Source organism: Tachyglossus aculeatus, chromosome 9, assembly GCF_015852505.1.
Source record: "Tachyglossus aculeatus isolate mTacAcu1 chromosome 9, mTacAcu1.pri, whole genome shotgun sequence".
Taxonomy (NCBI): Eukaryota; Metazoa; Chordata; class Mammalia; order Monotremata; family Tachyglossidae; genus Tachyglossus; species Tachyglossus aculeatus.
In genome coordinates, this window is record NC_052074.1 from 54,430,296 (window position 1) to 54,457,991 (window position 27,696).

Sequence of the window (27,696 nt, forward strand, 5' to 3'; positions counted from 1 at the left end):
TTCAGCCCCATTTTCCAGATGAGGGAACTGAGGCACAGAGGATGATAATGATGGATTTATTAAGCGCTTACTATGTGCAAAGCACTGTTCCAAGCGCTGGGGAGGTTACAAGGTGATCAGGTTGTCCCACGGGGGGGCTCTATGTTTTGTTGTCTGTCTTGTACTTCCCAAGCGCTTAGTACGGTGTTCTGCACACAGTCAGCGCTCAATAAATACGACGGAATGAATGGGGAGGGGGCCCGGACTCCCTTCCCCGGCTCCGGTGGCCGGGAACCTGTTACTTGGCCGGCGGCCTGGGCCGCTCCGACGGAGCCCGCCGGACCGTGGGAATTTTATGGGAATTTCGGGAGGAGAAGAAGGAAGGCAAGGCGGGCGGGGAGGTTGGGGTCGTGCCCCTTTCCTCGGCCCCGTCGTGCGCCCGGGCCGCCGGACCGTCAATCAATCAATCAATTGTATTTATTGAGCGCTTACTGTGTGTAGAACACTGTACTAAGCGCTTGGGAAGTACAAGTTGGCAACATATAGAGACGGTCCCTACCCAACAGCGGGCTCACAGTCTAAAAGACCGTCCCCACTCCCACAAGGGCGAACGGGCGGAGCCACGGGGTGTCATTCATTCATCCACTCAGTCGTATTTATTGAGCGCTTACTGTGTGCCCAGCACTGTACTAGGCGCTTGGGAAGTCCAAGTTGGCAATATATAGAGACGGTCCCTACCCAACAGCGGGACCACAGTCTAGAAGGGGACTCCGGGGCCGAATTTCGGGCAGGAAGGCAAGAGAAGGGCACGAAGCGGGCGGGGCACGTCTCGGGAAGGGGAGCAGCCACTGGGAGACCAGAGGTCCGGCTGGACGCCCCCTCCTCTTCTTCCTCCTCCACAGTTCCTGGTCCCCACACACGCGAGGCTGAATCCCTCGTTTTTCCCATTCCCACAGAACAGGAATAGTAGAAACTGAGAGTAGAAACCAACCCACTCCCCCCGACCCACTAAAGCGGTCTCTCCTCTCCTTCCAGCTCGTTGGACTTTGTTGCCTTTTTGGGGGGGGGCCGGCCCTCGCCAGCCCTGGGACAGCGGAGCCCCCGGGCTCCCTAAACGTCTGATCCGATGGCATCTTCTGCACCTTCTTCGTCCTCTTCCTCCTCCAACGCGGGGCAGGATCCCAACCCCACCAACCTGCGTCCCACAAGTAGGTCCGAGTCGGGCTGGGCCCTGCTCCCTTGGGAAGGAGGGCTGGGGGTCTGCGGAAAAGGAGGGGAGGGGGCTTGGTGGGAGGCACGGGAATAGGTGACAACCTGGGGCGGGGGGAACCTGTGGACCCGGCTTGGGCAGGCGGAGGGGGTTTTAATTGGGAAGGAGGTGTTTTTTTTTCTTTTATTTAGCTTGGTTTTTTTTTTCCTTTTGTCTGTGGGGAGGGAGAGTCTCAGAGGGGTCGGAGAGTATTTCAGTCCCTCGCATTCGTTTCGCAAAGATCAGCCCCCTACACCTCCCGGGCTGCGCTCGGAAGTCTATAATCAGCTGAAATTTGGTGGCTAATTGCAGCTTTTCAAAAACACCCCGTGTGCCTAATTGCCCCGAATTGGCGTCGAGCTGTTGAAGGGTGAGGGGGAAGCTGGGGACGCGGGTGGCGGATGAAACCGGCTTTTGGCTCGACCGTTCGTATAATTAGACCCACCGAGTGCCTGGTTTGAATAATCCCTGAAAGCCGGAGGAAAAATTTTGAGGGGACGGCGGGGAGGGGGCAGAGGGAGGAAGAAGGATACTGGCGGGCGGGATGGAAAGAGGGGCATAAGGAAGGAGAAAAATGGAAAAGAAAACAAAGAGAAGAGGAAGGGGGAGGGGACTCCTTGGAAAAGCAAATTATTTCCTTCCCCACCCGCCGGGTCCAGTTTTATATGGGATTGATTCCCGATTGATTTCCAGTCCTTCTTCTGATCCCTGTGACAACGGGGATGGGGGCAGGTTTGGGGTTTGGGTGGAGAGAGAGGGGATTTCGTTCTGAAGTAAACAGGCCACCCAACAGTAAGCGAAGCCGTCAGCCCGCCTCCATCCCCGCGGGCTCGGGGCTGGGTGCCCTCCCTGGCCGCCGTGTCTGGCAGCCCCCAGCCCGGAGCCCCCAGCCCCCAGCCCCTGGGTCTGGGGTTTAATTCCCGGCTCAACAAAAGCGGGTCTGTCTGGGAGGCGGCGGCCGCCGCCGGGGCTGCCAGTGGGCCGGGCGCATCCATCTCCCCGCTTCAGCGCTCCGGAAGGGTGGGGGGCGCAGGAATGCAGCGGGGCATCGACTGCCTTTTGTCTGCCACCTCGGAGCCTTTATTTTTTTCCTTTATCATTTTCCTTCGGCTGTTTCCTCCAGAGTACCGGCACCCCCACCCCTTCCCTCTTCCCTACCCCCAAAACACACACACACACACACACCCCTTCACACACCTTCCCTACCTCCAAAAAACACACACCTTCCCTCCTTCCTACCCCCAAAAAACACACACCTTCCCTCTTTTTCTCTCTAAAACACACACACATCTTCCCTCCTCTCTACTCCCAAAACACACGTAGACACACACCTTCCCTCCTCCCTACCCCCAAAACACCCACACCCTTCCCTCTTCCCTACCTCCAAAAAACACACACCCTCCTCCCTACCCCCAAAAAACACATATCTTCCCTCTTTTTCCCTCGAAAACACAACACACACACCTTCCCTCCTCTCTACTCCCAAAACACACATACACACACACACCTTCCCTCCTCCCCACCCCCAAAACACATACACACACACCTTCCCTCCTACCTACCTCCAACAGACTCTCTCTCTCTCTCTCTCTCTCTCTCTCTCTCTCTCTCTCTCTCTCTTTCTCTCTTTCTTTCTATATCTATCTCTCACTCTATCTGTCCTCCATCCTGGGCAGTGGAGGCTGTGGATTAACTGAGCCTCTGCCTACTGGGAGAAGAAGGGCAGCAAGAAGCCGGGGGACAGGCCGCGGGGTAGGGGTTGGTTCTTCTTTCCGTAGTGACAGAGAAGGGGTCTTTGCCAATCACGTCCCACCTCCTTCACACACACACACACATGCCCCCCCCCCCGCATCTCCCCGTCTCCCCCACGACCAGGCAAGATCCCTTTCCTTTGTCCGCGATGGCCCCGGGGGGAGAGGCGCCCAGGCACCATCCACGCAAAATCTCCCTGCCCGCCCCCTCGCCCCGCCACATCCACAGAGCCCGCATCCAGATTCTCCGTCTCTGGCCGTCTCGGTTCCCACTTCCCTCTGGGGGCCCCGGGGGACCCCAGGACCGAGGCCAGGCACGGGGCAACGCCCGCAGGGAGCCCCAGAAGGCCGCCTTATTGTCACTTGGCCTCGCGTGTCCCTCTGTCCGTCCCGTCTGTCTCAGTCAAGGTCTCCGTTAGTTGGGTTCTGTCTTTTCCGTCTGGCCTCCAGCCGTCCTTCTGCCCCCTCCCATATGACTCCCCTTTCGGCCTCTTCCCCTTTTGGGGTTCGTCGTCGTCCTCTTCGACTTGAAGGCCTTGCCCACCCCCGTCCAACCCCTTCCAAACCCTCCCTCGGCCCCAACCCCGGCTCCAGGCTGGCCCTCGGGGGGGCCGCGGGCGGTCATCGAAAAGGGGCAGAGGGAAAGAGGCCGCCGAAAACCGGGTCGCTCCAATCTTTGGGAGTGCAAAGACCTTCCCTTTTGGGGCGGAAAGTGGAGCCCCGAGTGGGCGCAGGCAGGCACACACGCAGAGACACACGCACCTACGTGTACAAAGGAAACTGAGCAATCCCGGGCGTGTGCCGCTTGCAGGTAGAGATAGATGGCTGCCTGCGGCGAGATCCGAGAAACCCGCGTTGGAGGAGGGTTAACGAGGGGAAGGTTGGAAAGTGGGAAACGGGGGAGGGAGCACTAATGTCTTCCCGCCCCCCCCCCCAAGTCCAGCAGGAGCGTAGTCATGCAAGCCCGATCATCTAGTCAAATACTATTTTTCACCCAATTAATTCCTGAACTCTTCCGCGACCCCATTTCATGCTAGTTTATTTTAAGCTGCCACTTCGCTGGAGACCTGCCAAGAAATTATGAGACGTTCAGGTCCCCAGATGCCTTTTTGTTCCGTTGCTGGGCTGATGGGGTGCCCCAGAGGGGCCGAAGGCCTGAGACAAAGGGTCTGCAGGCTCCCCCTGCCCCTCAACGCCCCCTCCCTTACTTCCTCAGCTCTCCACCAGCCCCGATTGTCGGGGCGCGGGGTGTTCCTCTGGGGTGAAACCTTCCCCGAGGCCCGTGGGGTAAAAAGCTAGGGCCTGGGTGAGAAAGGAGGAGGATGAAGTAGGTTTTTTCTGGGCTTGTGTCTGCAGACCTTGTCTGGGAGCCTATGGACCGGGGGTGGGTGACGGGCACACGTTGAGCATCACGTTTCCCCCCTGACCCGGGAGAAGAACAATTCTCCTCCATTTCCCGGTACCCCCCACCCCTGCTCCTCGGCCAGTATGTGACAGCCCATCTCTCTTTCTCTCTGTGTCTGTCTCTGCCTTTTGTTCTAGCTTATGACACCTGGTGCGGGGTGGCTCACGGATGCACCAGGAAACTGGGACTCAAGATCTGTGGTAAGTGTAAAGGCCCGGGCAGGGGAAGGAGAAAGGAGGCCGGTCTTTTTCAGTCCCGTCCCGTCCCCCGGCGTCCTGCCCGGCCGGGTTGGAGAGCGGTGGAGACGGAAAACCGGTTGACTGGGTGCCTTTCTTTTCCAAAAATAGTTTCTGTTGAGCGCCAACTGTATAGCACGCACTGTACTAAGCGCCTGTCAATTCATTCATTCAGCCAGTCGTATTTATTGAGCCCATGCTGTGTGCAGAGCACCGTACTAAGCGCTTGGGAAGTACAAGGGGCAACATATAGAGACGGCCCCTACCCGACAACGGGCTCACAGTCTAGAATGGCTACCCACCCGCCAAGTTAACTCTCTTCCTCCCTTCAAGGCCTTACTGAGCGCTCACCCCCTCCAGGAGGCCTTCCCAGACTGAGCCCCTTCCCTCCTCTCCCCCTCGTCCCCCTCTCCATCCCCCCCATCTTACCTCCTTCCCTTCCCCACAGCACCTGCATATATGTATATATGGTTGTACATATTTATCACTCTATTTATTTATTTTACTTGTACATATCTATTCTATTTATTTTATTTTGTTAGCATGTTTGGTTTTGTTGTCTGTCTCCCCCTTTTAGACTGTGAGCCCACCGTTGGGTAGGGACTGTCTCTTTATGTTGCCAGCTTGTACTTCCCAAGCGCTTAGTACAGTGTGTGCACACAGTAAGCGCTCAATAAATACGATTGATTGATTGATTGATTGAGGCGCGGCCCCGAACCCCCGACGGGCCCGGGCGGCGCCGTGCTCTGCGGGGCTCCGTGCGCCCCCTGGTGGCCCGAGCGCGACAAAGCAGGGAGCGGGCAAGCCGCTTCCTGAGTCTTTACTGTCTTTGCCCCCTCTCCTCCGGGAAAATCAATCAATCAGTCGTATTTATTGAGCGTTTACTGTGTGCGGAGCACTGTACTAAGCGCTTGGGAAGTACAAGTGGGCAACATCTAGAGACGGTCCCTACCCAACAGTGGGCTCATAATCAATCAATCAATCAATCAATCGTATTTATCGAGTGCTTACTGTGTGCAGAGCACTGTACTAAGCGCTTGGGAAGTACAGGTTGGCAACATCTAGAGACGGTCCCTACCCAACAGTGGGCTCACAATCAATCAATTAATTGTATTTATTGAGTGCTTAAGGTGTGCGGAGCACTGTACTCAGCGCTAGGGAAGTACAAGTTGGCAACGTCTAGAGACGGTCCCTACCCAACAGTGGGCTCACAGCCTAGAAGGGGGAGACAGAGAACAAAACCAAACATATTAACAAAATAAAATAAATAGAATAGATATGTACAAGTAAAATAAATAGAGTAATAAATATGTGCAAACATATATACATAAATACAGGTGCTGTGGGGAAGGGAAGGAGGTAAGGCGGGGGAGATGGGGGGGAGGAAGGAGGGGGCTCAGTCTGGGAAGGCCTCCTGGAGGAGGTGAGCTCTCCTAGGGTCCCAGGACCGGACCATTCCGGGACCAGGGTCCCGAGTCCCCCCGGCAGGGAACAGCTTGGGATCCGCGCCAGGGCCGGCGGAAGGCACTGGTTTTCCCACTGTCTTGTTGTAAAGGGGTTAGGATCCCGGCGGGAAGCAGTGGGGTGGGAGTGCAGGGCGGGCACTGTGGGTGGGGAGGGTGGGGTGCAGGATCGCGGCCTAAACCGGGGTCGGGAAAGGAGGTTTTTGGTGTGTGTATAAATCAATCAATCAATCAATCGTATTTATTGAGAGCTTATTGTGTGCAGCGCGCTGTACTAAGCGCTTGGGACGTGCAAGTCGGCAACATATAGAGACGGACCCTACCCAACAACGGGCTCACAGTCTAGAAGGGGGAGACAGACAACAAAACAAAACGTGTCTGTGATGTGTGTATGTTAATTCATTCATTCATTCATTCAAGCGTATTTATTGAGCGCTTACTGTGAGCAGAGCACTGTACTAAGCGCTTGGGAAGTACAAGTCGGCAACATATAGAGGCGGTCTCCACCCAACAAGGGACTCACAGTCTAGAAGGGGGAGACAGACAACAAAACAAAACGTGTGTGTGTGCGTGTGTCAGTGGAAACAGCCCGGGTTTGGGAGTCAGAGGTCATGGGTTCTAGTCCAGGCTCCGCCACTTGTCAGCCGTGTGACTTTGGGCAAGTCACTTAATTTCTCTGGGCTTCAGTCACCTCATCTGTAAAGTGGGGATTAAGACTGTGAGCCCCATGTGGGACAAGCTGATTACCTTGTACCCCCACCCCCCACGCGCTTAGAACAGTGCGCGGCGCATAGTAAGCGCTTAACAAATACCATTATCATTATTAGTATTGTGTAGTGTGTAATCAGTTTGTTCCACGGGGGGTGGGGGGGGTGTCTCACGGCTTTAGTCCCCATTTTACAGATAAGGTAACTGAGGCACAGAGAAGAGGGAGAAGTTGGGGAGGAGGAAGAGGGAAAGGAAAGATGGGAAGGGGTATCATGTTTTGTTTTGTTCTCTGTCTCCCCCTTCTAGACTGTGAGCCCGGTGTGGGGTAGGGACCGTCTCTAGATGTTGCCAACTTGTACTTCCCAAGCGCTTAGTACAGTGCTCTGCACACAGTAAGCGCTCAATAAATACGATTGAAAGAATGAATGTAGAAGGGGGCGCTGCTCAGGGAGAGGGGGGTCGTTGGCATTGGCGGATTCAGAGGAAGGTGAAAGTGGGACGTGGCATGCTGGAAGAAGACTTTGTCGTCACTGTGGAAAAAAAAAACCCTTGCTTAATTTCCATTTAGCCAAACCATCCGAGGTCGGTTCGAAGAGAAACGGAGTAGAAACGACAGATAAATCATGAGGGGCGATTGCGCGCTTCGCACCAACGAAAACGATCGGGCCCTTTTCGGTCGGGAAATTCGGATGACCCCGGGCGGGGCGCGGAGGGCGGCGGGGGAGACAAGATTAACGAGGAGGGGGTTATTCAAGAGCCATTCTGCAGAGCGCTGTGCCGGCGCGATAGCACGACCTCCCCGCCCCCCAAAGAGGGAGAGCCAACCCTCCCCCTTATACATATACATCCCCCCCACCCCCTCAGGCCGATTGCCAGATTAATTTGCAGACAGCCTCTCTGGGGCCTGATGGGCCTTGGGAGGGGAAACGCGTAAACCATTTTGAATCCCAAGTGGTAGCCTCCGGCTTTCTGTGCCTCCCGGGGAGGCGGAGCGCAGACTAGCCAAGCAATCAATCAATCAATCAATCAATCAATCAATCGTATTTATTGAGCGCTTACTGTGTGCAGAGCACTGTACTGAGCGCTTGGGAAGTACAAGTTGGCAACATACAGAGACAGTCCCTACCCAACAGTGGGCTCACAGTCTAAAAGAAGCAGCGTGGCTCAGTGAAAAGAGCCCGGGCTTTGGAGTCAGAGGTCGTGGGTTCGAATCCCAGCTCTGCCACCTGTCAGCTGTGTGACTTTGGGCAAGTCACTTCACTTCTCTGTGCCTCAGTTACCTCATCTGTCAAATGGGGATGAAGACTGTGAGCCCCCCCCCGTGGGACAACCTGATCTCCTTGTAGCCTCCCCAGTGCTTTGCACACAGTAAGCTCTTAATAAATGCCATCATTATTGTTATTATTATAAAAGGGGGAGACAGAGAACAAAACCAAGCAGAGCTAAAGCCCCCAACCGTCGGGGGCCGCGGCTCGGGGGGCTCCCCTTAACCCCTTCTCTGGGTGAGAGAGGAGGAGGAAGAGGAAGTCGGTCTTTTCTGGGCTTGTGTCTGCAGGCCCTTTTTTCTTTCCACCCCCTGGCCCCGGCTGGAGGCCTTGGGGGGCCCAGACGGCGGCGAGGAGACGTGAGGGTTAGTCGCTTTGTTCCATAAATAGCCGTTTATTCCGTCTTCCACTCCCTGCCCGCCCCTCCCCCGGCTCAGACCAAGGTTTAATGGGCCGTTTCGCCTCGGGTGCCCTCGGCGGGTTTCTTTCAGCGTTTCCCCCTCCCCGTCTCCTCTCCCCCACCTAAAACGCAGCCAGGGCTGGGCGGTGATGGGATGGCTGCCCCTGCCCCCTAGGCCTATCTCCCCTACCCCCCAAATAGGACGGGCGTGATGGGCCCGGGGCCGGCCTGTTCGGTGTCGTGCATCGAGGAAAAAATACGCCCGAAGGTTAGTAGGCCTTTATTCATTCATTCAATCGTATTTATTAGTAACCAATCAATCAATCGTATTTATTGAGCGCTTACTGTGTGCAGAGCACTGTACTAAGCGCTTGGGAAGTACAAGTCGGCAACACATAGAGACAGTCCCTGCCCAACAGCGGGTTCACAGTCTAGAAGTAGAAGTAGTAATAATAATGGCATCTATTAAGCGCTTACTATGTGCAAAGCACCGTTCTAAGCGCCGGGGAGGTTACAAGGTGATCAGGTTGTCCCACGTGGGGCTCAGGTCTTCATCATCCCCATTTGACAGGTGAGGTAACTGAGGCACAGAGCAGTTAAGCGGCTTGACCAAAGTCACACAGCTGACAACTGGCGATGTGCAGAGCACTGTTCTAAGCGCTGGGGAGGTTACAAGGTGATCAGGTTGTCCCATGTGGGGCTCAGGTCTTCATCCCCATTTGACAGGTGAGGTAACTGAGGCACAGAGAAGTTAAGTGACTTGACCAAAGTCACACAGATGACAACTGGCGAGGCCGGAGTTTGAACCCATGACCTTCTGACTCCAAAGCCCGTGCTCTTTCCCCTGAGCCACAGTGCTTCCCAATTTATTTATTGAGCTATTACTGTGTGCAGAGCACTGTAATGAAGGAAGATCCCAAGGAATCCAGACCCCTTCCCTCCCCGCCCCCGGCCTCAGGTCGGTGACAAATGCCTGTCTACATGTTTTGTTGTCTTCTCTGCCCCCTTCCAGACTGTGAGCCCGTTGTGGGGTAGGGACTGTCTTTAGATGTTGCCAACTTGTACTTCCCAAGCGCTTAGTACGATGTCTGTACACAGTAAGCGCTCAATAAATACGACTGAATGAATTAATGAATGGGCCGTCCGTGCCGCGAGAAAATCATTTGTTGATCTAGACGCTCCGTGGGGCTTTAACTCCCGTTCTCCCACATGCTCTTCAACGGCCAGAAATTTCGGGACAAAGCGTTGTACATATTTATTACTCCATTTATATATTTATTTATTTTACTTGTACATATCTCTTCTATTTATTTTATTAGTATGTTTGGTTTTGTTCTCTGTCTCCCCCTTCTAGACTGTGAGCCCACTGTTGGGTAGGGACTGTCTCTGTATGTTGCCAATTTGTACTTTCCAAGCGCTTAGTCCAGTGCTCTGCACATAGTAAGCGCTCAATAAATACGATTGATGATGATGATGATTGATGATAAGAAGCATCGGGGGAGGGGAGAACAAGAGACGTGAACGAGGTGTCTATTAGTGACCATAGTGGAATCGAGCCGACGACTCGAAAGATTCGTATTTAAAACGTTTCTGTGGGGAGGTAGCCTTTTCATTTTGATGAGCCGAACACCCGGCAATTTTGCCTTTGTATTCATTCATTCATTCAATCAATCAATCAATCGTATTTATTGAGCGCTTACTGTGTGCAGAGCACTGTACTAAGCGCTTGGGAAGTACAAGATGGCAACATATAGAGACAGTCCCTACCCAACAGTGGGCTCACAGTCTAAAAGGGGGAGACAGAGAACAAAACCAAACATACTAACAAAATAAACTAAATAGAATAGATATGTACAAGTAAAATAAATAAATAAAAAATAGAGTAATAAATATGTACAAACATATATACATATATAGGTATTTATTGAGCGCTTACTGTGTGCAGAGCACTGTACTAAGCGCTTGGGAATTACAAGTCGGCAACATACAGAGACGGTCCCTACCCAACAACGGTCCTGACTTGGGTGGCGTATTGCTCCTTTTCTTTAGCGCTGAGCCGTCGCGCGGTGAGATTGAATTTGGGGAGCCGAGATAGGCGTAGGCGAGCCCTTTGTTTCTTGTCTGTGTGATAATAATAATAATGATGGCATTTATTAAGCGTTTACTATGTGCAAAGCACTGTTCTGTTCTATTTTGTTCTGTTATGTGCAAAGCACTGTTCTAAGCGCTGGGGAGGCTACAAGGTGATCAGCTTGTCCCATGGGGGGCTCACAGTCTTCGTCCCCATTTTACAGATGAGGGAACTGAGGCACAGAGAAGTGAAGTGACTTGCCCACAGTCACACAGCTGACAATTGGCAGAGCCAAGATTTGAACCCATGACCTCTGACTCAATCAATCAATCAATCGTATTTATTGAGCGCTTACTATGTGCAGAGCACTGTACTATGCGCTTGGGAAGTACAAATTGGCAACACATAGAGACAGTCCCTACTCAACAGTGGGCTCACAGACTAAAAGGGGGAGACAGAGAACAGAACCAAACATACCAACAAAATAAAATAAATAGGATAGAAATGTACAAGTAAAATAAATAGGTAAATAGAGTAATAAATATGTACAACCATATATACATATATACAGGTGCTGTGGGGAAGGGAAGGAGGTAAGATGGGGGGATGGAGAGGGGGACGAGGGGGAGAGGAAGGAAGGGGCTCAGTCTGGGAAGGCCTCCTGGAGGAGGTGAGCTCTCAGCAGGGCCGTGAGCTCTCAGCAGGACTCCAAAGCCCAGGCTCTTTCCACTCAGCCACGCAGTGTTTCGTTTCAACTTTAGAAAGCGTCTCGCCGGCCCCCTCCCAGTTTTTAGATTGTGAGCCCCCTGGGGGCCAAGGACCCTGGGTATTCTTAGTACATAGTACAAGTATATGTTGCCAATTTGTACTTCCCAAGCGCTTAGTACAGTGCTCTGCACACAGTAAGCACTCAATAAATACCATTGATGATGATGATGATAGTACAGCACTCTGCACACAATAAGCGCTTAGTAAGTACTATTACTACTAGGGAGGCCGGGGCCGTTCCCCTGTCAGGGCCCTGGTGTAATGAGGACCTTGGGCACCACTGAGCCTTCCATCCATAGCTCAGTGGAAAGAGCACGGGCTTTGGAGTCAGAGGTTATGGGTTCAAGTCCTGGCTACAGCAATTGTCGGCTGTGTGACTTGGGACAAGTCACTTAACTTCTCTGTGCCTCAGTTACCTCATCTGTACAATGGGGATTAAGACTATGAGCACCCAGTGGGACAACCTGATCACCTTGTAACCTCCCCAGCGCTTCGAGCAGTGCTTTGCACATAGTAAGCGCTTAATAAATGCTATCATTATTATGTTGCCAACTCGTACTTCCCAAGCGCTTAGTACAGTGCTCTGCACACAGTAAGCGCTCAATAAATACGATTGATTGATTGATTGATTGATTGATTGGGAAGTACAAGTCGGCAACATATAGAGACAGAGCCAAGCCTCCTTCGTTGTAAGGCACGTGCCTAGACGTAAAAAAAAAAAATCCTCACACTGATGGCGGCAGTTGTTTCGGATGGCCACCAAGTCGCTGGGTGACTAAAGAATTAGTCAGACAGCATGTGACTGCCAAAAGTTTTAATAAAGTTTTATTGGTAAGGCCGAAGACCGAATGGGGGTAACGCACCCGGCGGGCTCATTTCCTTAATTGTATTTATTGAGAGCTTCTAGACTTCTAGACTATGAGCCCACTGTTGGGTAGGGACTGTCTCTATATGTTGCCGACTTGTACTTCCCAAGCGCTTACTACAGTGCTCTGCACACAGTAAGCGCTCAATAAATACGATTGATTCCTTAAGGGAAAAGGCCCCAAGTGCCCGATACAATGGGCTTATATACTGCTATTGCTGATCACAGTGATCGGTAGATTTGAAAACAGTGAGGGCTGGATTGGTGCAGATTTGGTACAGATTTGGTGCAGAGCTGGGCAGAATCTATCTCCCTATTTGGTTTGGTTCCTGGACCCAGCCAGTGGGCTGCAGGGTCTAAGGCCCATACCACATATGGCAACAGAACTGCGTACATTCAAACAATGTCTGCAACCTTTGCGTGGTGCATGAGGGGCTCCCATCAACACGGCCCCTCCCGAGGGAAGCTGGAAAATGTGGACCCCAGCAGCGGTCCCAGGTCTCTAGATCGCAGCCCCGCAGCCTCTGCCCAAGTTGGCCGCCGGCAGGGCCCGAGGCTTACGAGCGTTCCTGGCTGGTCCCGAGGGTCGGGGAACTGAGATGGAGCCTGTGTAGGGGTCCCCGGGCCCCTGAGGGCCGCACATGGTGCCTTGGGGACAGCTGGACAGAGGGAAGGGGCGGGAGCGGTCGAGGGCATGGCTAGGGAAACACTAGTGCCAGGGACAGTGTCACTGCGGAAAGGGAGGGGGCCCGCCTCCCTATGCCATCAGATTTCACCTCACTAATCCCGGGGACGAACCCCGAAAACTACACCCACTGGGGTCCCCCATCCAGGGACAGGGGAGCTTGAGCCCCTGGGAGTGGGAGGGCAACGTGTCATTTGCTCACAGTTTAGCCCTCCCCAAGCCCCCAAAGACACCCCCTTTCCCACCTCATTAAAAATATGTATTATTCATTCATTCATTCAATCGTATTTATTGAGTGCTTACTGTGTGCAGAGCACTGTAATAAGCATTTGGGAAGTACAAGTTGGCAACATATCAGCATTCCTCTATTCTCTCCCCTTTTTGCTTTCTCTGGTCTCCTCCCCTTTTCCCCTTCCATCTCCTTCCTCCGTCCCTTCTTTCTTGCTCCTTGTCTTCATCTCCTCTGCCCCCTGTCATTTCCATCTTTCCCTCTCTCCACTGTTTCCTCCTCCCTTTCCTCCTTCTTGCCCCAACTCGAGTAGAGATGAGATGAGGGGAAGCTGCAGAATCCAAATCAGCAGCTCTGGGGCACCCAGAATTTCTCCTGAGTTTATGTTTCCCCAGGGACTTTGGGTTGGAAGCCCAGTTAGCACCATCTGACACAGTTTGAGATCACAAGGAAGCTTTAAAACTTTCTTTTGCGCAACACTGTGTTCAGAGCTTCATTTGAGCCTGCATCTGGAGCTTCAATCTGGAGACCTGTCTCCAGAGGATCTCGAATCAGGTGGAAGTTTGGCTGCACATGGAAAGAAATCTGTGCTCCCTCTTCAGGGGAGGCATGCAACCTGGATTGTGGAGAAACACCAAAGCAGGTTTTATACAGTTTGGGTTGAAGAGGGAGACAAGATATCTGGCTGAAAGAGTCTGGGATTTGCTGGGAAGGTAGATCCATCCTTAGGATCATTTTTGGGGTAGTGAGGAAAGCAGTCTTTATTCCCTATTCCTCCTTCCCGCCTCCTTTTCCCTCTGCTTAGTCACCCCACAAAATCCCCAGCTGCAGTGGTGGCAGTAATCCTATTGACGTCCCCCGATCTCAGTTCCTGGGGCTGGTTACTGGAGTGGAATCTGTCTGATCGATTTAATCCAGGCTTTACTGCCGCACTCAGATTCCAGAATGGGTTTTGTGCATGACTGGGTCCGTGTCACTGATGTCACTTTGTGCTGTCCCCTCCGTCAGTAGAGCAGCCCCACGTAGATCTAATATCAGCTGCCCTGACCTCCGGGGACTGGAAAACCACTGGAAGTGTATGAGTTTCTGCCTCGCAGCTGGCCCGTCAGCATGCTGGGGAGCCCCAAGCTCTCACCCCCGCCGACCTGTTCCCCTTGTAACCACACAGGCTTCCTGCAAAGAACCAACAGCCTGGAGGAGAAGAGCCGGATTGTGAGCGCCTTCAAGGAGAAGCAGTCCTCAAAGAACCAACTGGCGTGTGAGAATAGCGAGCAGGATGCTCGGTTCCGGCGCACCGAGACAGACTTCTCCAACCTCTTTGCCAGAGGTAAACTCCTTCTCTCTTTCACTTCCAGCAGGAGAGTGTGGGCTGTTTTTATTGTTCAAGGCCTATGTGTTCTGTCCATTGCTCCCTCTAGGAGGTGGAAGTATATATCAATCAGTCAGTCATTTATTGAGCGCTTACTATGTGAAGAGCACTATACTAATCTTTTGGGAGAGCACAATACAACCATTCATTCATTCAATCATATTTATTGAGCGCTTACTGTGTGCAGAGCACTGTACTAAGCGCTTGGGAAGTACAAAGTTGGCGACAGAGAGAGACGGTCCCTACCCAACAGTGGGCTCACAGTCTAGAAGGGGGAGACAGACAACAAAACAAAACATGTGGACAGGTGTCAAGTCGTCAGAATAAATAGAATTAAAGCTAAATGCACATCATTAACAAAATAAATAGAATAGTAAATATGTACAAGTAAAATAAATAGAGTAATTAATCTGTACAGACATATATACAGGTGCTGTGGGGAGGGGAAGGAGATAGGGCCGGGGGTGATGGGGAGGAGGAGAGGAAAAAGGGGGCTCAGTCTGGGAAGGCCTCTTGGAGGCGGTGAGCTCTCAGTAGGGCTTTGAAGGGTGGAAGAGAGCTAGCTTGGCAGATGTGTGGAGGGAGGGCATTCCAGGCCAGGGGGAGGACATGGGCTGGGGGTCGACATCAGGACAGGCGAGAACGAGGTACAATGAGGCGGTTAGTGGCAGAGGAGTGGAGGGTGTGGGCTGGGCTGTAGAAGGAGAGAAGGGAGGTCTATAACCTCTTTTATCTAAATCTCTCCCTTCAAAAATATGGCAGTGTTTTCCCCAGAGGATACTGGGTTAAAAAAGGCTCTTGGAAATTGAAAGGTAATTTTACCCACCCACCCCTAGTTCACTAGAGTTTTCCCCGCCAGCCAGGGAAATTATAGGAGAGAAAGATGGGAGGTGTGTGTGCTAGAGAGAGAGAGAGAGATTGAGTGAGTGAGTGAGTGTCTGTGGTGTGGGTGAGAGTGTCTGTCATGATTTTCATGACAGTGACCTAAGGAGCTGGGTGAAAGTGAACCTATCTTCTGAGTATGGGAGCAAAAGATTGAAGAGGAAAGGCCCAGCTTGGGTAATTGGGTCAGTAAAGTGACCCATTTTCACTCTCAATCTCATCTCCCTTGCCATATATTTGGGAGGGGCAAACAAGCCTGTAAAATGGGGTGTTTTGCAACTTAAGGATTCAGTGGGAGGGAGAGAAGTTATTGCAAGGCTCTGGGGGAGGATTGTCTACCTAGGACTGGAACTGACCTCTGAGCACCTTGCTTCTTAGACCTCCTGCCGGCCAAGAATGGGGAGGAGCAGACAGTGCAGTTCCTTCTGGAGGTGGTGGACATCCTTCTCAACTACGTGCGCAAAACATTTGATCGCTCCACCAAGGTGCTGGACTTCCACCACCCACACCAGCTGCTGGAGGGAATGGAGGGCTTCAACTTGGAACTGTCGGATCACCCTGAGTCCCTGGAGCAGATCCTGGTAGACTGCAGAGACACCCTGAAATACGGTGTCCGCACAGGTAGAGAGGAGGGATGGAGATTGGTGGGCATGAGGGACAGACCCCCATCCTTGAACTCAGAGATGTAAGGGCCTTCCGCTATACCCAGAAAGAGAAACTCAGCCTGAATGCTCACCTCCTGGACTCTAATCTTCACCACCTACTTCTACCTTCCCTCTTGTGCACCCGATTCCCTCTAGCTATTTGCTGAGCAGAGACCTCAGCTTCCCTTATTCCCTCCCTCCCGCCTACCTCCTTCCCTTCTCCAACCTTGGGATCTCCAAAACTGTCGGAAAAATGTTCTCCAGCCATATCTCCTGGAGGTGCTTTGAGAAGCAACACCCATGCTGTCTCTCTTCCCTCCCGCTCTCCGTCTCCCATTATTATTGGTCCCATTGAATCACTATCCAGTCACCTAAAGTTGCAGACTTTCAAATTTGGATGCATTTTTATTTTCCATTATTGAAACAGTAGCAGTTCTCTTGCCCCTCCATTCTCCCTGCCACCAAACTCATATGACATTCTTTTCCCTCGCCAAGTTTGTCCCTTCCTGGAGGCTATTCCCTGGGAGGGCAATGTGGTGTTCCCGAGTGCTTGGCTCTCATCATTCTTCATTCTCCAGGTTGCTGAAGCCACCCTGACAGCTACCTACATCCACTTGGTGGGTAATTGCCCTCTTAGGCAAGTGGAACTGGGAAGGGTAGGAAAACTTAAGGAAGGGTACATCAAACCTCTCAGAAACTAAGACAGTTGAATGCAGTTGAAATGAAAACAAATGAAATGATCAAATTGCCTTTAGACTGTTTTTTAAAATGTATCGAGTTGGAAGAAAGTCATAGTAGAAGGGTAGGTAAATTTTAAATGCATAAAGGCAAAGCTTAAATTGCATCTCACAAGGTTTGGGGAAGAGGGATGGGGATCGAGGAGTTCCAGTTCCATCATATTAAAGCCTGAGAGAAAAGAGATAGCTAAGGGAATAAAGAGAAAGATATTGATTTGCAAAACCAGCAGGAATCTGTTATCGAGAAGTGAGGCTATGTCATATGAAACAAACTGTCATCACCCCTCTGGGAATCTGCTTAACAGCTATTTAGCCTAGAGCCATCCCCTGTTCAGTGGGGTAGGAACTGGAAACAAATATTTGCATTAATTTGTACCTAATTTTCTGAACAGTGTGAATTTTTTTACTGCATCTCAGCAGTTTAATGTTGGTGGAAAGTGCTGTTACTGCCATTGGAGTGCAAAACTCCAAGTTGGTGTATATTTTAGATATGCAGTAGAGTGAGAGGAATAATGGAACTACAGGCATGTAGATAATCTGCAAAGGGATTGCAAAAAAAGTGACAAGTACATTAGCAATTCATTTTATATGACTGAAAATAACTAATTAGGCTACCTCTGTCCTGATTAGGAATGCTGATGGGGGTTTAGTTTCTTCTCAGAATACTGAAAGATGATCTAAAAATGCAACTCCAACACTTTGAAGCACTCTAGACTGCACCCACTTAGTGTCCATTCTCAGTTACTCAGGGTCTGATCCACCTAGTTGGTGGATTTATCCAGACCCTTGGCTGCTGCTTCTCCCATCTGCAGTCTGTGTTTTCAGTTCACTTGGCTCTTTTACTGGCCATTCTGAGAGAGAGAAATGGGGAGGAAATTCAAATGTCAATTTTTCTACTTGGTAAAGTTTGGTTGAAGCTCCTGGAGACAAAACAGTGTTTTCACATTATCTATGCAGTTGTTTATTTGGTATGATGTCCTAGTCTCCGGTACCATGCACAGTGCAGAATTGATGGCTTGACCTTTCCAGCATCTCGGCAAGGAGGACAGTAGGTTTATTGGCTTGCTGTGTGGTTTCCTTATTAAACCCTCCCCATTTTAAATAAGGGTGAGTTTCCTAGTCCTTCTTCTGAAGACCCTGGGGTTTTATAGGCCTTGGTATGTGCTGTTTCTTCCAGAGTGAGCTCAGGTTGCTGGTAGGGCGAGCAAGTGTTCCAAACCTGAGCTCTATAGGCTGGGCAAATCCCGGTGGCCAGGTGAGCATCGTATTGGCCCGAAGGACTTGCAAGTGTCCCTTTTCTTCTGTTGTGCTGCTGAAGCTGGCTCAGAGACACGGAGCTACTCAGGCTCAGATGGGACAGGTACACAGTGGAAGTAAGGAAACTTAGGCTATTCAAGCCTCCCACCCACCTCCCTCTGTGGCCTGGCTCCTGGCTGTGAGCATCGTTGCTCTGACCATTTTTCTTTCTACATTTACACGCCTGCACTGGGCGGAAGAGTTTATATCCTGAGGGTTGTCAGCACCTGAGTTTGGCAGTTCTACCTTCATTTTTTTTTCAGCCAAAGAGGTTTTTTTTAACCTAAAATACATCTCTCTCTGTAGTTTGTTGGGTTAGCTCTCCTGATTCTGTCGGCCTTGCCTGATGCATTAGCAGCAGCCTAGCAAAGCCCACTGCGAGGAAGTCTAGCCAACCAGCCCCCCAGAATGTTTACAAGTTCCTTATTTTCATAGGGTGTCACTGACGCTTTTTGCGTGGCTTTTCTTTTTTCTTGCTAAGACTTGCCAAGGCCTGTCTGGAACTGTCATTACTATTTAACCTTTTGGACAGCTGCCTTCTGACGCAGCTTGTTAATGTGCTCATTGACAGATTTGGTAGAGAGACCAAGAGATTCACCTAAGATTACATAACAAGTCAGTAGCGGAGCTGGGGACTAGGTGACATTTGTAACCTGAACCCCCAGGTTTTCCTGGCTGTAACACCCCTTAGGACTAAGCTGAAACTTCTCCAAGTCTGACTTTGACATGCCCAGCAAACTGTAGATCACCTTCTTAGTGGCCACCCAGTGCTTTCTGCACCATGCAGCCTCATCAGGCTCCTCTGCTTAAGGCTTTTGTTGCCTGAGCAGCTTGGCATAATGGATAGAGCACCAGCTTGGGAGTCAGGAGGTCATGGGTTCTAATTGCAGCTCCGCCACTTGCCTGCTTTGTGACCTTGAGCAAGTCACTTAACTCCTCTGGGCTTCAGTTATCTCATCTGTAAAATGGGGATTGAGACCATGAGCCCTACATGGAACAAGGAATGTGTCCAACCTGATTTGCTTTTATCCACCCCAGCGCTTAGCACAGTGCCTGACACATAGCATTTAACAAATACCATAATTATTATTATTCGCTGACCAGGAGGCCCATTCTTCCTGTATGCCTTCACTTTTAACCATTTCCCTAGTCCCACATCCACACCCAATTCTATCTCCTCTGGGGTATTACCCCAGAGATGTTTCCAGCCTATATCCCTGACCCTGTCAGCATTTTTTAAATGGCCAGTGGACCTGCCAACAAATCTGTTCTGGCAGATCCCTTTCATTAACAAATCTGTACTTCAGAATGAGCTTCCCTCCAGGGAGAAATTTTTTAAGACCATTTAGAAAACCCAAATCTTAATGTACACTGAGTGAGATGTTGGAAGATGATCTAAATTCTAGCTAAAACATTTATCTATTACAAGAGTTTTTTAAAGAAGCCCATCCATCACAGACTAGAATCCAGGCACTGGTCCAGCCCCTTAAACTGTGCTCCTACCCTAAGGGCTGCAACATCTCTCAGGATCCAGGGGGTTACTCGGGCTTGTGGCTCTCAGATAATATTCTAAAGGGAAACGTTTCATAATAAAAATTTACATGTAGGAGAGGACGAAATCCAAATATCATCTGGTGGAAAGGTGGCAAGACACTTTGGAGTTAATGATTACATAAATTCCAACTTCTAAGACCACAGTAATGATGGTCTCGAATGTTTCCGTCCTTTATCGCTCCAGGTCATCCTCGATTTTTCAACCAGCTCTCCACTGGACTGGATATTATTGGCTTAGCTGGTGAATGGCTGACGTCAACTGCGAACACTAATATGTAAGCTCCGCATCTCCTTTTCTTAGAAATACTGGTGTTACTGATTGCCATGACTCTTGTTTTGTATTGTTTTGAGACTCTGATTTCTATAACTCAGTGATAACAAAGTATAGGCAGTTCTCCTGTAAAGTGTGTTCTGAATAACACGTTCTGAATGGGAGGTTATTGTTGAATTAGAGAATGTTCTTCCAACGACCTGCACCTTTCTGGGTAAAATGAGATGACACAGGAAATGGTTGTGTCTGCGTGCATGGCAGCAGTCAAGGCATGAGTTCTTCAATCCGAGCTTTCTTCAATCAGGACTTTTCAAAAATGGAACCCTCATGTTATTGCAGAACTGATTGCAGTGCTTTGGGCCATCTTTCCTTGATGCCTTTTAGGACTTCCAGTTTAATGTAACTCAGGAAAAATTTGATGAAAAGAAACAGGAGCATTGGAGCCCAAATTTTGAGCTAAGTCACTCTACCTTCAAAATAGCTTCAGCTTTTTCTTTGGAAATCTTTATTCAATTTTTCATGTGTATTAAAATGAGGGCTCTTCATAATTTAAGTTGCTTTTCAGTGCAGCTGAGTTCATGCTGTAATACTGAGTTCAACAAACATGAGCTTAATTTACTGTCGGGTCCTTTCTGTCTTTGCCTCTGAGTGCCATCTTTAGTTTTAGTTTGTTTGATTACTTACTGTCAGCCACAGTTATTAGATTTCCTAATTACACACAGCATTACCTAGCAATCAGGGTTGATTTTTACTCCTCACTGATGAGTAAATGAGTGTATCGGTTGGTCTCTGCTCATTTATGTGGAACTTGGACTTTATAGGCGAATGGCAAACACTCTGTGGGTAGCCGCCCTACATACAACCTCTTTTTTTCCACCGCATGCACCTGTCCATCTTGAGGGGACAGAGAACCAAGTCTTAGGGAATGGTGGCCTTACTGGTTGGGTAAGCAACTGCTGCCCAAATAGTTTTTTCTTTTTTCATCCTTCTGGTACGTTTCAAACGGAGTGTGGATTCAGATCAGGGCTACTGAGGAGGGTAATATCCCATTAGACATTAATAGAAATGAATCAGCCAAGAGCAGTGGCAATGAAGGGCCTTCAAAAATGGGGTTCAGAGATGTTTTAAATAATTTAGAAAGAAAATGGGTTGGATCATTGGGCTTTTTAAACCCATCCTTTTGAGATTTTAAGTTTTGACATTGGAATAGAAATCAGGTTGAGTTGATGTCAAGGTGTTTTGTTATACATAGAGAACTACTGTATTGTCTATCCAGAAAACCCTCTGGGCATTTCAAAATTGTGTATTGATTTGTGTGTGTTTCAAAAGAGTAAAAAGCCTGGAGTCAAGTTTGCCAGAGTCAGAAAAATAGTTTCTACTAATTAATAATCCGTTTTTATTTCACTATTCTGAAGAATGATATTAGATATGAAAAAGTAAAGGCATCTTTATTGAAGGCTGGGGTTTTATAGGTAATGAACAATGAAATCAATGCAAGTGAAAAATGAAGAGGACTCCCTCTTTGCTTCATCCATAGCTGGTAGCTACATAGACATAATTGAAGACTGTGGCTTGTGCTTGTGGATTTCTAGAAAAACCAGATAATGTACTTGGGTACCCAGATTTTTTTCTTTTTAAGTCCCCTACAAACTTCTATTCTTAAGTTTTGATCTTTGTGTTCACACTGTAAGATGACAGGTAACTGTAAAAAAATGATGAATTTACTGACAATTCGTTAAAAAAATTATGCTGCTTAAATAAATGCATCCAGCACTTATGAATGAAATTGTTAGTTTGATAGAAAGAATTTGTTAAAAGCAACTGTTTGATGAAAATATCATAAGAAAAAAGGAAATAATAGAAGACATCTGTGGTAAAATATACCGGTAGTAATGTAATTTTAAAAAGATTGCTTTCACCTAGCCAACATCACTGAGTGGTGTCTGTTCTGTAAGTATTTTTGTTGAAATATTTTACAGTCATCCTTCCTAAAGCATGTAATCATCACTTTGGATCACTTAAAACAAAAAGACCCTTCTAAAATCCTCTCCTTTGAGCAGGAAAATCAGGCAGGCCAATTCTCCTTTCCGTGTGTATTTAAAAAAGTAAAAATCTCTTCCTTTGTCTTTCCTAACCATAGCTGAGCAATGAAACACTATAATGTATTTCAGCCATTTTAGGTCAAGGCAAACGTTACTAAATGGCACTTCGTAACTGACGTTACTTTACCGTGTGGGTATTTGTAAAATATGATACATTTTCAACAGATCAGTAGAGGTTATTTATAAAAAATGAAGTTGTTTCTGTCAGTTTTAGAAACAAGCCTTGTCTGGCTATCTAGAAATTGTTCTAACCAAGTTCCACTCAAGGATCAAGTAATGTGACAGGAACAGCAGGTTGGTTGAGGGAATTATCTCACTGCTGCTAACTGGCTTCTCCAGCTAGGAAGTATTCAAAATATTTCTCGTGAAAGGTGGAGAAAGAAAGTGCCACACTCTTTCTATACAGGGTTTATTTCAAGGGTAAGCTCACTTCCCAAATTGCATCGTCTTATTAGTAGTTTTTGGCATCTTTATAAAGAATGGCAGTTGCATGCTAAAGTCCATATAGCTTATGAAGCAAGTCCTCCATGTGACACAATGGAATCATCGTCAGTATTTGCAGAGCACTAAATTACAAGCTTGGCCGCAATAATAAAAGGAGAGGATACAGTTCCTGCCCTTAACTTCTCTGTGCCTTAGTTTCTTCATCTGTAAAATGGGGATGTGCTACATGTTTTCTCCAATGTCCTTTGGTTCCCCACTTGATTAGGCTCTGATCTCCAGACTACTGACCCAGGGTGTTCCCTGTAACCTTACATAATCCCCAAAAGCCTTCTCTTTTGCAGGTCAGAATAACGTCACATCCATTGCCCCTGCCTGTCAGAGTTCCAACATCTCTTTGATTACTGTTACTGCACCGTGGACATGGAAACAATTAATTTTCTCACTGAATTTTCAGAAGTCACCTTAAGTCCCAATTATTTTGTGATGTTGGAAGCAAGTCATGAGTTGGCAGTTTAGTATGCTCCCCGGTACGGGCTAAACCAAGATATCCCTCTTTCTTCTTTTTTGGTTGCAACTGGAGTCCAGCCTGTCACCAGTCATAAGAGGTTGTTAGCTGCTACGATGATGGGGTTCAGAACAGAATGAATGCATGATTGTGGCCCTCCAAAAGTGATGGTGATCAAAAAAGGACACTAAACTATTGTTCTTACCTAATGCACTATCCCAGGGGTATTGTAAGGAAAACAAATGCATTTCTTTGGGTAACAAAACTCTTTTTGTCAGCAGACATATCACAGAAGTCATGAGGACATTCACCTTTGTTCACATCTATCCCCTAGAGCTAAATTTGATGACTTTTTTAAAAAAACTTAACATCATGCCCTAGAATATTTTGACAGTTGTGTGCCTCAGCTTGTTCATAGTTTTCACAAATAATAAGCATCACAGAAATTCCACTTTTTCAGCAAAATTTATGCTGGTTTTGTCCACATTTGCCAATTCCACCTCCTTCCTTTCCTAAACTTATTTGCCGTCCCTTTTATTGCCACCTAAAGCTCTAAGAGAACAAATCCATGTGTGCTGCTAATTCAGCAGTTGCCTCAGAGCACCAATCATCAGGAAAATCAAACAAGCAGAATAGATACAGGCGCAGAGAGAATCTCATTGCCTGGTTTTCTTTAGATTGCCCTGGTTTCTTCTAGGTGCTGGGTACGTGGGTACAGCCAGGCTGGTCTATTGAGCACCACCTTTTATTGTCTCTGTGCAAGAGGACTGTAGCTTTATTTATACCAAATGTTGTATATAAGTATGGCACACTAGGTTCTCCGATGCCACTTGTGTATAGTGGCTGTGTATATCAGTTACTACTTTCTTGTTATTTGTCACTGATAATTAGAAAATCATCATTTATAATTACTCTAGACCGATATTGACTCCACGGTACAGTAAAAACAAAGTTGCCCCAGTGGATCATCAGTTGGAAAAGTCCACTTAAATAATTACTTTTAGGTTTTTAAGACTTGGTTCAATGTTTCTAATTAGCTTTGCATTATCTCCTTGATGTTTACAATCTTTAAAACACTCTTGGAATAAGGTTGTGAATATTCAACAAGTGTGAAAATTGGCATTCGGGGGAAAAAAAATCTTAAAATCTAATTGTCTATGGAGCTAACTAGCAATATGTTTCCACTTGGAGCCTCAGAGTCACAGGGCTGGATGATCACCTGGTTTATCCCCCTACCTTTAGGAAGGAAGAATCATACCTCCATTATCCCCAGCAGATGAGAATCAATTTTTGAAGTTCACCAGAGTAGGAAGCTCTCAGTAACCCATTCTGTTGTTTATCTGTAGTTGGTGACTTGAGGAATTTCTAGGACATGTCCTGTATTGATATAGAATTGATGTTGGTAGGCTATCAAAAACTCCTGCACCAGAATTCCTTCACCTGAATATCCAGGCCTGGGAAGATTAAGGCAGGGAGAGAGAAGGCAGAAGGGCCTGAAGTCCTACCTTGGGCAGCTCATGATTGGGTCTATCTATGGTTCCCTTCCTGGGTCCCAAAGATCCAGCCTACTACATGTTTTCTCCTCTCCTGCCCCATACCAAGCCTCTGTGGCCCCTACTATTTCTTTCTACGTCTCCCCCTTTCTAAGCCTCCTCCTCCCTCCCCTACCTCCCAAATGGAAATTTTGTGAGCTTTCCTCACATTTATCAAGAACTCGAGAACAAACGGTCCTTTATCTTGCTTTTCCCCCATCTTTCTAGGTTTACATACGAAATTGCACCGGTGTTTGTCCTCATGGAACAAATCACACTTAAAAAAATGAGAGAGATTATTGGATGGTCAAATAAGGATGGGGATGGAATATTTTCACCTGGTAGGTTTCTCTTTTAACTTCTTAGGCATTAGGGGGTGGATTCTTTGTATTTGGAGAGGGCATTCCGGTACAAAAAGCAACACAATATTTGTTGAAATATTATGGAGTTCCTTTGGAACGCATCTTTTCCTTTAGACTTCTCTGCATCTGGGAATGGCAATGGAGGATGTTAATAACTTTCCATTTGATGAGTTTTTAAAGCAGTGAAGTGCAGAGATCTAAGGGGTGCTGAGATAGTTATGGGTATGTGGTGTTTCCATTGTCCCTCTTTCTCTTCTGGCACAGTGTGTTTCAACCTGAAGAGTAATTGGCCAAGCAGTTTGATTTATTTTTAAAGTGACTGCCAAGCCGGTCATCCAAGATCTCTCATTTCAGAAGGCCCTTTTACACTCCCTCTTTCTCCCTGGAGACAGATTCACCCTTGTGGTTTAAAAAGAAAACTGGAGACAGAGGAAGAGGAGGAGGAGTGGGCATTCTCATCTTCATAACGTCTGTTTCTTTTCTCTCCAAGGGGGGGCTATATCTAATATGTACAGCATCATGGCTGCCCGCTACAAATATTTTCCTGACGTCAAAACCAAAGGCATGGCTGCTGTTCCCAAACTGGTCCTCTTTACTTCAGAACATGTGAGTTGTCACAATTATTAAAAGATTTCCATAATTTCTAAGTATCCCCCTCATGGTAAACTCATCTCTCTCTCTCTCTCTCTCTCTCTCTCTCTCTCTCTCTCTCTCTGCAGAGCCATTATTCGATAAAGAAGGCTGGGGCCGCACTTGGCTTTGGAACTGACAATGTGATTTTGATAAAGTGCAATGAAAGGTAGGGGAAATGCTAAATTTCTGATGTATTAAATGTGTTCATCTGTTAAATTTGTTTTATTATGTTTAAACAGCGGCTCAGTACAGTGTGTCAAGCTGCTAATGGTCTGTTCGAAAGATCCGATTAAATTATTTATGGCCCCAGTTGACGTTCTTTCATGTGCAGTCGCTTACATTTTTTTCTTAATCTGTGTGCTTCTTCAATAATTACAGAGGGAAAATAATCCCAGCTGATTTGGAGGCAAAAATTCTTGAAGCCAAACAAAAGGTGTGTATGGACTGAGACCCTTTTTCTCAGGTGTTTAAAAGTCATTATGAAGATTGGCTTGGAAGTTGTTTAGTCAACATTCGTCATTTTGCTTAGTTAGCTATTCGCTCACTGTTTATGTGAAATTTTCAAAACTCTGGTCTAATTTCCCAGTTCCTTTATTTTCGACAATTCTTGAGAACCTCAGGAATTTAATGTGCCCATTATCAAGGAATTGCACATTTTCAGAACATACGAGAATTTCAAAGAGCAAACCATGCTGTGTCTTATGAACTGAAAATGTTTTGGAAAAATACTTACCAAAGAGAACAACATCAAAAAGAATTACCATGGACCTCACACAAGCAGAGAGTCCATAGATCCCTTTTGGACTCTTGGGTTTTTGTTTTTTTTTTTGTTTTGTTGTTGTTGTTGTTGTTTTATCCATATCTTGTGGCTCATAAATACATTTTTAAGATTTTATAATACTGAGCCCCGAGGCCCCATGAAAGTAGTGCCCCACAGTGTCTTAGAACTCTCACATGGTCAAGAGTTCCAATGAAAACCTACTGAAACTTAACATTAAATGGCAATACTCCAGTGTACATTATTTCCACATTACTGGTTGAACTTTTGCCCTAGGACCCCAGATAACTCACTGTTTATTGTTCAGCAACATGAAAAATATTAAAAAGATTAACCGACGCTTTTGTCCGACATTGTAGGGATACGTTCCTCTTTACGTGAATGCAACTGCGGGCACCACAGTGTATGGAGCTTTTGACCCAATTCAAGAGATTGCAGACCTATGTGAAAAATATAACCTTTGGCTCCACGTAGATGTAAGTAACCAAAAAGCCATCCAGAGTCCATTCGGGTAAGGAGACTGCTCCATTTTATAAATTTTTGTGCTCTGTCCTGCAGAGCTCTTCCCAGCCACCTGAGCTCAGTGCCCTCCTCTGGTCCACAGCCCAGTCTGACGAATGTCCAAAGTTACACTACAGCCTTTCAGACTCTTTGCCTTCTTTGTGTCTTATAGCGTTATTCAAACGTATTTTGATTCATCCCAGATAATGGGACCCAGCAGCCTCCCTGACAATGGCTTAATTTGAGCAGAGCACAGCAAAGCTCAATAATATCATCTTATTCCAATTTCAGGTCTGGATGCTAGAAGCATGAACAGTTACCTTTTGTTCAAATATCTGTCCTCCTCCTTTCTAAAAAATTCAGAGAAGTGGCATCCAGGAAATACAGAGGGCAATAATAATAATAATAATGATGATGGTTTTTTGTTAAGTGCTTAATATGTGTCAAGCACTGTTCTAAGCTCTGTGGTAGATACAAGGTAATCAGACTAGACATAGTGCACTGCTCTAAGCTCTGTGGTGGGTACAAGCTAATTAGGTTGGACACAGTCCCTGTCCCACATGGGGCTCACAGTCTTAATCCCCATTTTGCCTTGCCTGAGATCACATAGCAGACAAATGACTGAGCTGGGATTAGAACGCAGGTCCTTCAGACCCCTAGACCCATGCTCTATCCACTAGGCCATGCTGCTTCTTACAGATGCATATTACTAAGAGGAATTTCCCCATGAACACTCCCAAATTAGGTACATCAAAGGGAATCTCCAGATTTTTGCTGTATTTCTCTCATGTTTGTGCTGTCTCTCTTTCTCTCTCTCTCCCTCTTCACCCCAATTTCTGACACGTTTTTTGAAACCCTCTGGTATGATGCTGTCTGTTGTCAGGGAAGGGACTTCAAATAACGTTTTACTTCCTCCTGCTTGGTATCCAGGGTGATGTGCATTGGTCAGTGTGCTGCATGTAGTTGAGGCTAAGAGTGTACTTCCATGACTTTATTTTCTTCGTGAGCTGCC

The 27,696-nt window shown here is 47.8% G+C and overlaps 1 protein-coding gene across 3 annotated transcripts in view; it reads left to right on the top strand.

Annotated features, from left to right (window-relative positions):
• The window catches only part of GAD1 (glutamate decarboxylase 1), a 49,992-nt gene that overhangs the window by 10,029 nt on the left and 12,267 nt on the right, over positions 1 to 27,696 (top strand). For 2 of the 3 annotated variants that reach the window (XM_038751308.1, XM_038751307.1), the window contains 10 exons: positions 1,015 to 1,187; positions 4,522 to 4,584; positions 14,243 to 14,401; positions 15,704 to 15,946; positions 19,741 to 19,831; positions 24,639 to 24,751; positions 25,263 to 25,378; positions 25,492 to 25,571; positions 25,784 to 25,838; positions 26,543 to 26,659. In XM_038751308.1, the coding sequence (XP_038607236.1) occupies positions 1,106 to 1,187; positions 4,522 to 4,584; positions 14,243 to 14,401; positions 15,704 to 15,946; positions 19,741 to 19,831; positions 24,639 to 24,751; positions 25,263 to 25,378; positions 25,492 to 25,571; positions 25,784 to 25,838; positions 26,543 to 26,659 (1,119 nt within the window). In that variant the 5' untranslated portion in view covers positions 1,015 to 1,105. Of the gene's footprint in view, positions 1 to 1,014; positions 1,192 to 4,521; positions 4,585 to 14,242; positions 14,402 to 15,703; positions 15,947 to 19,740; positions 19,832 to 24,638; positions 24,752 to 25,262; positions 25,379 to 25,491; positions 25,572 to 25,783; positions 25,839 to 26,542; positions 26,660 to 27,696 lie in introns of those variants that run through there. The other variant, XM_038751309.1, reaches the window with a different exon arrangement.